Consider the following 14,665-nt stretch of genomic DNA (forward strand, 5'->3'; position numbering starts at 1 on the left):
TCGTTAAAGAACTAAAATAGCTATGGCGCTCAGTTAAACATTGATAGAGAAATTATAGGGATCAGTTTAAGATTTTTTTAAAGTGAAAGAGTTAGAAGTAATTTTAGACATAATTATAAGGTGGTAAATTATATTTAACCAAAAGATATATATCCAAGGTCATTCTAGTACTGCAATTCTGCAATGGACAAATACTTTCAGTGACCCAACAAAGGATGACATCGAGATTTAAGGGTGCAAACTCACAGCTAAATATTCCTAGATGAAGTTTAATTAATGAGCTTTCATCTGATTTACATATCTGAAAGTTTACTTCACAGCCTTCCACACCAAATCAATTTAACTTGTCCCACAAATGGTGCTCTGAAGAACAACTGGCCTGCTATATCTGAAACTTTACACCCAATTGGTTGAACAAAGTTAGAAAGAATCAGTGTTGATAGCTCAAAGAAGTGAAGGTGAGCACCACCATCAGGAGGCATCCGAGAAAATTTGCAGCATTTGCTGGTTGTTGACTGCTTGGATTGTGTGAGGCAGATGGTGCTGAAACCGGTGGAGCGTTATCGGCGGCGTCTATAACCGGCGGCAATGGCGGGTCGACGACGTCAGAATCATTCAGAACAGGAGCAGGGGCTTGGGCCGGAGGCAGTGCTTCAGGCGGGGCCAAGGAAAGCAAAGAACCAGGCTCTGTGGGTAGTATGGTGTAGGACAATTTTGCATTCGTCTCCGAGCACGGGCTCTCTGCAGTAGTTCTTCAGTTCAGTATAAGTGGATGTATCATGAGTATTGATGCTTAACATGAAATCTATGAACAGTAAAAGATTCCATGAATTCTACCAATCTGCTGATAATGGCATAAATTTTTAATGTACATCAACTATTGAAAACTCGGTAGTTAGATACAAGCTTATGCATGTCAATAACCTGGCAGATGAATCTTGTCATTGAATTTGAGCACGAAAATGGCTCATGTGTCAGTTAAAATTCAGAAAATAAGCAAATAATTTGAAGTGAGTTGAAATCAGAAGCAAGATACTACTTATATAGGAACATTGAGTTTCGTCAGAGAATGTTATACATAAAGAAAAATGTTGATGTTTTAGTAGAAGCATGTACCGGAATTCTCAAACATATGTATGGAATCTTTATCATCAACATATTAGCAGTCAATAGCTGATCACATTCACAGGCAATACCGAAGTAGTCCGAAAAAATGATTCAACTATTCTTTTACTTCTATTGACTTGTGTAGATAGGTACTTACTCATATATGCACTGGCAGTTGCAGGAAATTCTGTCACAACGCCGTTTACTCCCATACCGGTAACGTAAGTGGCAAGTTCAGCCATGGGGTCAGAGAAGAAATCGAATGCTATTGCTATGAACTCATTCCTCAGCACTGAGACAAAAACAGATATATTTGCTGCTTGCATCCTGCTCACTACATCAGTAAAACCAGAAAGGAAGAAGCCTGCATTTGCAACAATGGAAGATCTAGGCAGGTTAACTGCATCAGCAAACTGCTTGATCTCATCCACCGTTTGCTTTGGAGTATCGCTTATCGTTTCTTTGATATTGAGAACTCTCTTGTAGTTAGAATATTTCTTGAATATTGAGAGGACTGCACTGTCATCAGACTGGACAAAGACTTGTTGGGTGGTTTGTTTGTCATAGCTAGCATTTGTCAATGCACCAGAGACTGCATCCACTATACCAAGGCCCTTTTTAGATGCAAGGTAAGGAGCATTCTGCATTCAAAAATATTTCTACATGAATTGCATATGAGATGGTCTTTGGTATAAAGAACATTCAAAGGTTTCAGCTTGTATATTTGACCAGCCTCTTTTACCCTTAGATAATCTATTCTCCATTCCAACATTACATGATTCGAGAAGTAAATGCTACTATTTAATAGTTTTTGAACTTTTCTGCAATCAAAACCTGTCTTTTCCAGTTAAGTTACGAGTGGCTAAGGCAATAAATCATCTGAAAAAAATGTATTGGTTGAACTAAAGGCTGCAATAGAAAACAGGAAATCACTACTCTTTAAGGTATGATATATATTGCTAGTCTAATTAATTAACTATAGGCATAAGTTTTTGGGTTAATTGGTTAACTAACATGGTATCAGAGTCTGTCGATATTTTTTAGAGTCTTTTCATCTTTGAGTTGAGATCTAATTAACTCCATAGTCCTAGTGATATCTTGCCTGATGCTTTTAATGAATACAATTGCTTAACATTAATCATGTGGGATTGCACTAAACAGCAAACTCTTTATCTCTTATTGATTAAAACTCTTTGAAAACTGATGTATTATGAAAAAGAATCCTTGCAATCAGATCACCAAGGTATAGGAACAACAGAATGCTACCTCTATGTTGATCAAGATACCAGAGACAGTGCTGTTCTTTGCGAAGTCCAAAAATTGAGCCAGTGTCATAAAGTTGCCCAGATTTTTTGCAGCAGGGTTTCTTATCATGCCAGATTCAGATAGGGGACTTGTTAGCTCAGCTGGTGAAAAAAAAAAAAGATTAAATAACAATGGCTCATTATGCTGCCAAATATTAGTAATTTTAATTTGTACTTAGATGTGAGATAAATCTGAAATAATTTTAGCAATATAATTTCAGAACATCAGCTACAATTATCAAATTAGCTGTTTTATTCTGAAAATGCTATCATATGCAAACAAGTCCATAAACTGGCTCCTCTTTACCTATGGTAACAATAGTCCTTCATGAAATAATTCACTCTAGGTTATTCATTGATGGATGAACACCACTTCCTCAATAACCACATTTTTCAATATCTAGAGCATAAGGACTAAAATTAAGAGTTTGTGACTGCAAAATTATTATTGTAGTTGCCTACTTAAGCCACTGACTGTTTTCCTATTTAGGAGGAATAAATTTCTACCTATTCCAATGAGATAGGAAGAGGAAGCAGTAATGCTAATCCCATGAGAATAATTCTGAAACTGACTGGGGATGAGAATAAGTGTACCAAAATCAGGATAAGTCTCCCATGAAAGAATTTATCATAACTAACCAAGAATACCAAAGTCTAGATAAAGAACTCCTAAATCAACAAAGTTGATCAAATTTGCTGATTAGGTTCATAATCAATGTGTTGTAAATAACATAAATTGGCATCTGAATAGTTGAGGCTTCAAATATAGTAGTGTAATCTCTGATTCTGCTGATAATTTGATGAAAAAAGGTTATTAGATCCTTACGGTTCAGACTTTGAATCTCACTCCATGTAAGATCAAATGAGAAGATTCCATTGTTCTGTTGTATCTCAGGGATTGTGGTTGACTCAGACATGAAAGAAGTTACCGCAGTCGTTCTACCGATGAGATCTGGTGCATCCAAACAGAAGGCTACACTGTCTTTTGACATCTGAACAGAGCAATCGATTATGTCAGCGCCATCATCTACTGCTTGCTGATATGCAAGATCTGTGCATCCAGGAAAGACACCACTCGCACCATTGTGTGTTATAATCAGTGGTCTCCCTATATACAATGAATTGGGGAAAAAGAAGTATAAGCCATATGACTAGAAACACGCGAAATTAGCACTTATACAACATCTTGATACATAAAATCAAATTTGTTACCTTTCTTAGGAGAACTATTATTCTTGTTATGAGCCAAGCAAGCTGCATAAGACAAACAAGACTAACATATACTGAAAGGGAAAGAATAACATACAGAACAGAGCATATAACTTATACTGAAAATGATATAAACACTATAGAGTACCAAGAGATGAATAAGCCATAAACTATCAAAAGACTTATTTATGAATATATTGCAGTGTTCATGAACATTTTCATAAACACTTTCTCACCTATAGCTTCTGATGCTGTGGAAGGGAAGTCCGTGAGCACGCCATCAACTGCGAAATTCGAATTATCTATGAACTGTAAATACTCTGCAGTCGGATCAAAACTGTAGTTGTAGCTTGCTGGAAAGTCATTTGCAAAACCAGATGCATAAACTTCCAGGCCTAGGCTGTGAGCATCTGTAACCAGAGTAGTATGTGGCTCCAGATATTGATCTTTGTTAACAGGCCATATGTAAATTTTAGGAACAAGAATCCCAGATGCAAATGACTTGATTGTTGGCAGATCTTTTAGGAGAGAGCTATATGTTTGATTAGTGGATGGTTCTGTGGCATCCTCATCTAGAAAACAGAAGATGAGTTTTGTCTTGCCTTTCCTTAGCTTTCCATTGAGACCTTTTAAGAAACTAATCTCAGGAGAAGAGATGTAATCTATCCTAATTTGTTTTGATGCTTCTGATATGTATTCTGTAACATCAAGTTTGTGCTCCATGAAGAACAAGTTGTACTGCAACAAGTTCAAGAGCAAGTATAAGAACACTCAGGAGCATCTGAAAGACTTCTCTTCAACAAAAGTAAGCCCTTATTGTATGTCCTCATTTCTGCCCAGCATATAACAATCTCCACAAGCATTGCATTGCATTACTGCATTACTTATCTAGAATGTAATCAACACTATGATATTTAAAATATCACTAGATAAATAACTTGGAATCAAGTTGCGAGAAGCTTTCAAAATAGGAGAAATTGCACTTTACCCCCACATTGTTTGACCCACTTCCCATACAACTATAAGTTTAAGAAAGGAAAAATAGAGAAAAAGGATGATAAAATCTGAATGCTTACCTGCACGTTCAACCAAAGGTGACGAGGGCGAAGCCCAGCGACATCCTCAACCATGGATGGTGGTAGGCTGCCATCGAAAACACTTGGCCGAGAAAAGACGCTCTGGAATACTTTGGGAGGATGACAACAGAAACAATGCAAGATTAACTCCAAGTTGACAAAAGATTTAAAAACAAACATGCACTTAGTTATTTGCAGTTCCCAGCTCCAATCTACTCTCCTTTAAACTAATTCCAGTGGAAAGGGCAGGAAGTGGGTTGTATACTCACAAGTGACATTGTTATATAACTGGTCGGAAGTGAAGTCGATTGAGAACCATCCAGTAACAGCTTCTCCATTGACGGTGTATCTTTTCTTCCCTTTCGGGAAAACAGTCGCTATGTTTGTCGAATTATCGAGTCGTAGATTGGAGTGGCAGATCCCCGCCCCGTCTTTCGTCAGCTGCAGATCGCACAACAACACAACCTCCTTCAAGCTCGTGGATATCGCAAACTGGTAGGCGTACTGGCTGGACTCCGGAAACAGGCCGGAGTAACCGCCGCGCGCTATCACCGACGGAGCACTACCTGCATGCATATTGGCGGCTTGTCAACTTTTTTGAGACGACGTTCTTGTATTTGATTATATTTTACCCCCCCTTGAGCTTAAATTCACTTCACTTTTCCTTAATTTCATCTGCGTCACCTTAATCCAAATCGTTACTTTTTTTCATCATGGTATTTGAGTATCAACGGTCAAATTTGAAGATACTCAAATAATAGATAATCTGATAAGCTTTTTAACATATCTAAAATGATATCGACTCAGATGACAAAAATGTGATAAAAAATATATGTATATTTATTATATTTATTATATTTGTATTATTTAAAATCTGATCAGTATTATTTTAGAAGTGTTAAAAATCTTATTCAATTCTCTATAATTATATTTCTTATAAAAAAATTAAAAATAAAAAAGTAACCATTTTAGTCTAGACCACAGTGAAGTAGGGTGAAACAAATAAAACTATTACAGGTAAAATAAATTTAAATCTAACCTCAAAATGTTAAAATGCAAATTCCCCTTTTAACTATATTTAAGTCATTTAGTCAATCTTTTCTAACAAAAACCATGACTAACAGGTTTATTTTCATTAATTTCATACCACATAATCTAAAATCTAAAGATGCATTTTTTCTTAAAAAAATATTTCGAAATGAGTATCATAAAATCACCAAAATAAAATTTTAAAAAAAAATCATACCATTAAGGGTCAGCCATTTCTGAGCAACAGAATTCACAGTTGCAGCACCATGGAGCAGCAGCAAGAGGATTGGAAACAAATACCACATCATCTCCATATTCTTAGAGGAAATCCTTTCACTCAAACACTACCAATTCCACCCAAAAATTCTACATGAGATAAAAACAAATAGTAGTTTCTAACACTCATTCTTATTAAGAAGAAGATGAAAAGGAAAAAAAGAAGAAGAAGGAATTAAGATTGGTAAGGTTGAGGAGGTACCCAAGAAGGCAAAAGGTTTCTTGACTCCTATCCACCTGAAATCAGCCTCAAAGATTGGAGGGAATGAAAAAGATGTAGAAAAGGAGAGAAAGAAGAGTTTTATTTAGAGTTTAGGAAATGTAGGGAGAGAAGGAAATCATTGATGGAGAATTTACTAAGTAACGGTGGAGCTGAACACCCTCCTCATTACTATCCATCAACCATTCCATTTGTAACTGCCCTTTTTGCTATCAACTCTTTTAAAAATAGTTTCAGCCTTTTTATAGGACTATTTTTTTTTTAACTATTGCTTATTTTTAAATAGCCCCTTATTATTATTATTATTTGGTGGCATATTTGCCTCTTTAATTATACAAAAACCTCTGAAATAAACCTTGTTTTAGAGGAGAGAAAAAGATTAAAAAAGAAAGTTTGAGAGTAAGATAGCCATCCATTAACATTCTCAATAAGTGAGATATATTAAATAGTTAAAAGAGGTTAAGCTTTTTATTTTATTTTATGAAAATACTCAAACCCTTCTTACTCTCTATGGAGTCCTTTTGTCAATAGAGAAGAAACCTAATAATTCTGTTGAGGTATAATAAATATCATGCAAATTGGAAAGATAAGGGTTATGAGTTTAAATTTTTACATAGAATTTAAGGTTGATATGTATAAACTTTCTATGTGAGTGCTATATTCACGAGTATAATTTAGACTCGTTGTAGCCTATTTCTTAGAAATATATACTCAATTGTTTTATCTATATATTGACAAGAGCTTATGATCTATTAAAAAAAGTTAGCATGTTTGGGTCGAAATAAGAAACAATTAGAATTAGAATAAAATAAAAACTAATTTTAGAATAAAGAAAAAATTTCTTCCAATTAAATTTAGTATTTGGCCGGTAAAAAAGAGTGGAATAAAACATATGGGGTAATAAGTGTTTGGTTAATTGGTTGTGATAGTTAGAATATAGTTAGAATAAGGGATAAAATTGATCAAATAAGCTATATTGCTCTTTTTCTAGTTGAACGTAAATAGGCTTTTGTTATTTCTTTTTAGTAAAAAATAGGAAATATGCTTAAAATTAAATATAAATTATAATTTTTATTTTTATTTTACAAATATTGTTTATCTTCTCATCGTTATTTTTATAATTATTAGCTAAAAAAGTAATTTAAACTTAATGCATCATAATTTACACAGTATAAATATCGTCGCAAATAGTATCTCAAATAGATCTCGGCAATCAAAAATATCTTTCACTACTAATATATTCTAATTTATTACCAAGTATATTACAGTGACATTAAATCGCTCAACCAAATCTAAATCACAATGTATATATTACTAAGATGGCAAATGAGTCATTTGAGTTTTGAAATATATGGAGAAATTATTCCAAAACATTGTATAGAAATATCCGGAATAAAAAAATTTACCTAAAAATCTATTCCGTGTTCAACATATTTATTCCAAACTTTAAAAAAAAGGAAAATATTCCAAAATAGAATCATATTTAGATTATTGTTTTTTAAACTTAAATATGCCTCTATTTTTTTTTCTATTTATTTTAAAACTTATATACGAAAATTACAGAAAATTACCGGGGAAGATAATTTTCAATATAAAACCACTGATTGGGAAAATAATTTATATAAAATATTCTCAATCAGTGAATTATATTTAAAAATCATATGATTTGGGACGGTGATTTTGGGAGAGCTAGTTTGATAAAAAAAAATTTGCATATTTATTCCGAAATTAAAAGGAGTTTATTCGGGAATACTTATACTTCCTCCTTTCTTCTAAACCGAACAGGTGGTAGAATAGATATAGGAGTTTCCTCCCTGAAAATGACAACGCTGTTATCTTGTTAATAAAACAAAAGCATACGTGTTAAGCAGCACTTCTCTGCGTGGCGTTCTCCCAGCAGCATCCGCACACCTTTCATTCCACCTGCTTCCTACCTTCTCTCCCTTCAGCTATACAAAACCTGAAGCCATTTCCAAGCCTTCAAACCTCTCTCTCTTTCTCTCTTTTTCTCTCTGCAATCTCTAATATGTCGACTACCGGCGATATGTCTCTGGCAAAGGTAATCAATTAATGTCGACTCTTGCAGTTTAGTCTCTTAAAGTTCCTCTTTTCTATGTGTTCCTAGTAAAACTCTGGTTGTTTCCGGTGGACTTAGGGCGTGACGGCCACCACCAGCAACACCACGACGTCGACGCCCCCCGCCGCCGCCGGCGGAGAAGGAGCGGAGGAGACAAAAACGGTGCAGACGGTGGATTACCGCGAGTCGGCGGGGCAAGGGCAGCATACGATACCGGTGGAGGTGGTGCATGTCATCTCGCCCAAGGAGAGTGATCAAAAGCATGCAGGCAAGCTGGACTAGAGAGAGAGAGAGAACGAGAAGAATTTGTGATCAAGGGATGGTAATTTAGTAGTTTGATTAATAAAATTATGGGGTTTGTGCTTTAATTAATGTCTTTGATATGGAATCCTTGTGGAGTTCTCCTTTGTAATCGACGTTATTGTATGAATGATAACTTTTTCTTTTTGGAAAGAGATGACTAATATTTCAGGAGTCTCCAATCTTAAAGAAAGATTTGGTGGAAATTTTGAAGCCTTCTAATCCATACATTTTGTAATTCCAAGAAAGGGAACAGAGTAAGACTGGAACAAGATCTAATAGAGCCAGCATTGGAGGATGCCACATAGCACTAAAATAACACAAGGAAACAATTAAGACAATGACCCGAGAATGGCAAGATACTAACAGCAAGCCCGATATAAACTAATACAATAGCAATATAAAATGTCCATGAACCACCCCCATAAAGGGAAAATGTTAATGCTGATTAAACAACTATCAGCCAAATTCCTGGAGCTTTTCATTTAATTGTCAAGAGTGGTACTAAGTTGGGCAGATGGCTGGATGATTCAGAATCTCAGTATTGGTGGTCCTCCAATGTGAACTAATAGTTGAAGTTGGAGATGTGTATGCCTGAGACAACAATATGAAACGAGGGTTCAGAAAAATTAATATGTAATACCCATGAAAGTGTATATAATATGCAGAACCATTTGTTAAAAGTAAACCATGTACAACACCAAGAAAAGTATCAACTAAACTGCAGCATCTTCTCAATAATTGAAAGAAGCAAGTCTTGATTCAAGTTAAGATCACTTTCCATAAATTAAAAGAGTCAAGATACTTGGCAATCAAAGAGAAACTTGAAAAGCATGTCTTAGTCAATCTATTCATCTCAAAGCCAGTATGTTAAATATCACGGGCATAGTGGGCATGTCCATGTCATCCAGCACCTGTAACCAAATAATGTTTAGGAGTAGGAGGCGTAGAGAATGTGATGGACCACGATATAAAATTTTCGCAGAACAAGAAATCTCGGCAAACAAAAATTAGAAAGAAATATAGACTTCAAATTCCACCATAATAATGATGCCCATTATGAAATGCTCACCATTGTCACAGTTGAGAAAAATATACACAAATCGATATCCAAAACACCTTGTTATACTAATATAGTAATATCATGCAGTTACATGACGAAGCTTATCATAAGTTAATTACAAACTGCAATATTATTGGCCTCAATCTCACTGCAGGATGAGATTATGACAAAAGCAAGATTTACAGCCTTGTCAAAATGTAGTTTAATACGATAAAAATGAAACCTCATGTTGATGTCCCGTAACACATCTTGATCCTCAAAAGGTAAAAGAAAACTATACTGAACTTGAGAAGTCAGAAAATGGCATGACTTAAGTTACATATTAGTGATATGCATGTAAAACTATTCACCAGCTCTAAATCTTACTATATATAACAGACATTATTTTGTACAATATATAAGATGGCAGCTCTCCATTTTCACATGCTTTCATGCTTCTTTTCCATATATTTATGTCAGTTGACGTATTATACCACTTTAAAATCCCCTACAGAAGTACATGAAGAATGAAACAGAAATATCAAAATTGTGTTCCCTGATTGATCATTACATTGGCACACATTTCCACAATCACAATTTTTACTCTTTTTGGTCTAAATGGATGCTTTGCAAATTTCATATCTTTTTATAGTTACTAATAATATTGTAAAAACTAGATCATAAATAATTTCCACATTGAATATGGAAACAGCCAAAATATTTCATCCCAAAAAGGAACATGTCATATAAAGCCAATTATATATTTGTGATATATAAAGCTTGCAAGATGGACCTGAAAAAATAGGACAGAAAAGCTTAACTGAGGCTAGTGAGTTGAAACTCACTCCTAAAGGCCTGCATTGACAAGCTAACCCACCCATTCCCCTCCATTCTAGATCATATATTCTTTCCACTTTGAACAAGAAACTAACCAAAAGACAATACCGCAAAAAGGGTCGTGTCACATAAAGCCAAAAGATCATTCCCTATAACAGATAAAGCTTCTAGAGAGTGCTGAAAAACAATATGATGAAAACACTTTATAGTTCAGGATAATTTTTAACTCTACTCAGTTAATAGTTAATACTAGTTCTCTACTATGAATATCTAGTTATTGGTTTTTACGCTTTCAACTGTCTTTGATAATCTGTTTTTCTTTTCAACATAGTTCCATAAGATAACCTTTACAATTTACGCAATAATATAGGTGCAATATTATCATAAAATATGAAGAAACTAATTATCTAAAAGAAGTTTGCAGTGAAAATATTGTTCACCTCTTGGAAAGATGTAAACAAACTATATCCATATTTTCTTGATAATATGTGTTATCCAAGGAAGGTATATTAAGCCTGGCCTGAGTAGTAGATGTTCATCAAACTAATGTCATAGATAGTCAGAAAAGACATTTGCTCATTTATTTCTTATCAACTGATAAAACCGTATCCTCAACTATTTTATAAGACAAGCGAAGTTTACACTTCTTAATATGCCTAAAGCAACTAACCCATTACCATTCTTTGAGATCTAGTAAAATGAAAAAGGATCAAGGAAAAAAAACCTAATCTTTTGGTCACACAAAGCTCTTTTTATGAAAATGTTTAATAACAGTACTTTCAGGAGTGTGCGTGGTGTGTATGGATATGCATGTCAGCGTGTTTGCAGCTCACTGTTCCTCTCTCCATATGCGCATAGACACAGGAGAAATCATGAGAGCCAACAGTTAAGCTACAAGCTAATTAAATCTGATACTCATAAATCTAAAGAGTAAATTCCAACTCACCAATTGTGAGATCCATAGTAATGCTACACATAAATGTCTTGTTGTGCAATAGAAGAATCGAGTGCCATAGAAAAAAAAAGGAGGATATGTTCTCTAATACCCAAAGCATATAAGTATTGTTAGCTAACCATTTTTATGATCATCTAGGATTTTCCTTGTATGCAAGGTGGTCATGGATCAACGTCAAGAAGAATCCCAAAGAGAATTGACAAACTTTTACGACCACTAGTCTAGAGAACTATGATGAGATCCAGCTGAAAAAGAATAAAAATTAACATAGATGGTTGGCTTCCATTTGAAAAGTAGAGTAGTTTCTAAGAAGAATAGTATGTTTTGATCAAGAGATCATCTAAAAGGTCGTCTAGACAGAGGAAGAGTTTACTAGAGGAGAAATTGTAGTTACAAAAAAATTTCCTATTAACAGGGTAAACTGAGTTTGAGGGGAAAAAAACAATGAAGTGGAATCAAGTGACATATTGGTGAATATTTAAGCATTTAATCTTTACATGGCATAGTTGACGCTAAAAGATGGTAGTAACATTATAAATGAACCTTGATCCTTCCCCTCACTTATGGCATAGATCACAGAGATCAATGTCAGGTAGATATGGGTGGTATGCTACACACTATGTTTATTAATAATATTTTTCATATGCATTTCTTCAAAAAATGAAAAAAAAAATCGTGGAGATTAATGTACTCTTCTAGTAAGGTGCAAGATACTGTACATGAAAGAGTCCATCAGGCACAATGAAGGTGTACTGCTACTGGGTCTTCTTCTCTTTGCTTGCTTGTCCGCTTATCCTACTAAAGATGACGCCATACTGCTTCAGGAGTAAACTATGTGCTACACCAACCTTCTCATCTATATGATCCTGGTACTTGTCATACAGTGCAGGTATGCTGAGAGACAGAAGAATCCCTGAAACAGATCCGAAGATATATAATTTAGATGAACTAGATACCAACAAAGTCACTATAAAATAACCTCTAAAAAACTCACCAATGTAAACAAGCGTCAAGAAATTGAAGAAACTCCCAATATACGAAACAAGCCATAGAACCAATATAACCTTTAGAAAATCAAAATCCAAGGCAAGTTACAAACAGAACCATCTTAAATCTAAAAAAAAAACATGGGGAAATAGTAAAGAAAAATATACAGTCACAAACAGCGTCCTATCTCTCTTGATGGCAATGTCATGCCCAATTGCCAACACGCGATTGATCCACACTCGCGCCACATCCGCCGCCTTCTCCACAACCGCATCTGACAATTCCAGATTCGGAAGAGGAGGCAGAGGTCTAAAAGATCCAAAATTCAGTACAAATTAATTTTAAGAAGATCTAGAAGGACATGGAATCACAGAATCACTACCAGCTGATCTAGGAACAAAAGAGTCGGTACCTATTAAGAAGCAAGGCGGATTTGGCCCAGAAGAAGACGATGGCGATGAGGAGGAGGAAAGCGTTCGCTATTACGGATAAGAAGCTATACCCAGCCTTCTCGAAGACGAACCAGAACACTGTGGAGCCGACCGCAAAGAGAACCGCGGCGTTCCGCCGCCGCCATAGGAGCACATCGGCGACTGGAGACAACCCAAAGCATCGATCAATATCCAGAGTGTTTATGAACAAGAAATCGAAACACTAGAAAGAGGAGAAAGGAGATCGAAAAAGACCTGCACCACCACCAAGGGTTTGGTGGACGGATCTCCGGCTCCTGCCGGGAAGGGGCGCTGATGCGGCCGCGGAGGCTGCCTGATCCGGCGGCGGCCGGCCGAGATCCTCGACGGAAGCCATGGGATTAGGCTAGGGTTTTGCTTCGATGTAGGGCGAGATGAAAGTAACTGATGGACGGAATCTTTCCTTTTCTCATATGCAATTGAATGCTTTACTCATTTCTTTGGCAGTTACGCTGGACCCCTCCCTCCGGCAACGATTAGGGTAAAAACGTAAATTTACCTTATCCTGCATGTAAATATACGTTAGGGTAAATTTTAAATTACCCCTAATTATGCTTAAAATTAAAGTACATCCGAAGTTTTCTACTCGTATCACTTTGCCCCTATAATTTACATTAATTAAAATTATTAATATTTCCATCCAAACTTAACACATAAAGTATAAACTACTATTAATAATCTCATTATTAGAATAAATATTAATCTTCAACTCATATTTTTGAGATAATTAAAAAATTTAAATTTAAAGAATAGGATAAAAATGAGTAAATTTACTATAAGGACAATTATGACATTTTAAATGAATTATTATTCTTTTATTAAATTTGGATGTAAAACTTAACAATTTTACATTAGTATATACCGAGGAGCAAAATAGTACAAATAAAAGATTAGAGGGGTCATTTGCACCAAAGACCTAATAAATGGTTTTTGAAATTGCATAATCACTACTATTTTTTTCTGTCAGCTTTGCAGAACTAAACAAACCCAATTATAAGTCACTAGATTTATACGATAACTATGCAATAATTATAAGTCACTAGATTAATAATTTGCAAACTATTTACTAAGTTATTATAACTAAAAACAGCTCTCAGAAAAAAAAAAAGGAGTAGTTTATGAAGTTAAAAAGCGACTCTTCTTTAAAATATATTACCATCTAAATAGTAAATTACTTTTTGAGATAACAATTTATCTCGCCTTAGTAGTTTATGACCATTAATCATCTTAGTAATGCTCTCTTTTCTGCAATAAATAGGATTGGGCATTGCTTTGAATCAAAGAATCTGGACAAGATAATAAATGATGATAAGTTATAAGCATGTCAGCTGCAATCTGAGCAGCAATGCTCATTATTGTGCTTCAACTGTGATTCCAATACCTAAGTTTTATATGACATTGTGACACAAGGAGACCATTTATGCTCATAAGGAAGGACAATTACATAAAGAGTATATTTTGAATCCCTACAATGAGAAGATTTTGATTAGGGTAAAACAAAATTTTGCACCCTTTAGTTACATCCAAAATTGTTAAAAATTAGATGTTTAAACCCATTATCTTCTCTTTTATTTACCAATGTGAGATGTATTTGAGATGAACGAAGAAGCTCGATTTTCTAACTAGTTGTTACAAATTAAAAAGGATATCTTAGTCTTTTTATATTAAGAATAGATAAGTAGATACTATAAGTCAAAACTAACTAAGGAGTTGATTGACACATAAAAATTTAAGAAGATAATGGGTTTTGAAAAGGTTCCTATATTATATTATCCA

The 14,665-nt window shown here is 34.8% G+C and overlaps 2 protein-coding genes across 2 annotated transcripts; both read right to left on the reverse strand.

Annotated features, from left to right (window-relative positions):
• Positions 1-430: 430 nt before the first annotated feature.
• Positions 431-6,327, reverse strand: LOC140772055 (glycerophosphodiester phosphodiesterase GDPDL7-like). Its single transcript, XM_073113940.1, has 10 exons — positions 6,204-6,327; positions 5,943-6,069; positions 4,966-5,262; positions 4,697-4,806; positions 3,857-4,358; positions 3,624-3,665; positions 3,238-3,519; positions 2,374-2,513; positions 1,265-1,748; positions 431-741 (listed from the first exon to the last, which is right to left on the reverse strand). Exons 2-10 carry the CDS (start codon positions 6,037-6,039, stop codon positions 431-433), a joined length of 2,265 nt encoding a protein of 754 aa, XP_072970041.1. The 5' UTR covers positions 6,040-6,069; positions 6,204-6,327.
• Positions 6,328-8,888: 2,561 nt separating this feature from the next.
• On the reverse strand, positions 8,889-13,303 carry LOC140772197 (reticulon-like protein B11). The gene is made up of 6 exons (XM_073114137.1): positions 13,106-13,303; positions 12,832-13,012; positions 12,587-12,728; positions 12,427-12,496; positions 12,152-12,345; positions 8,889-9,192 (listed from the first exon to the last, which is right to left on the reverse strand). Exons 1-5 carry the CDS (start codon positions 13,224-13,226, stop codon positions 12,188-12,190), a joined length of 672 nt encoding a protein of 223 aa, XP_072970238.1. The 5' UTR covers positions 13,227-13,303; the 3' UTR covers positions 8,889-9,192; positions 12,152-12,187.
• Between the last annotated feature and the right edge of the window lie 1,362 nt (positions 13,304-14,665).

Source organism: Typha angustifolia, chromosome 12 (assembly GCF_048772165.1).
Source record: "Typha angustifolia cultivar Huaian chromosome 12, ASM4877216v1, whole genome shotgun sequence".
In the NCBI taxonomy this organism is placed as follows: Eukaryota; Viridiplantae; Streptophyta; class Magnoliopsida; order Poales; family Typhaceae; genus Typha; species Typha angustifolia.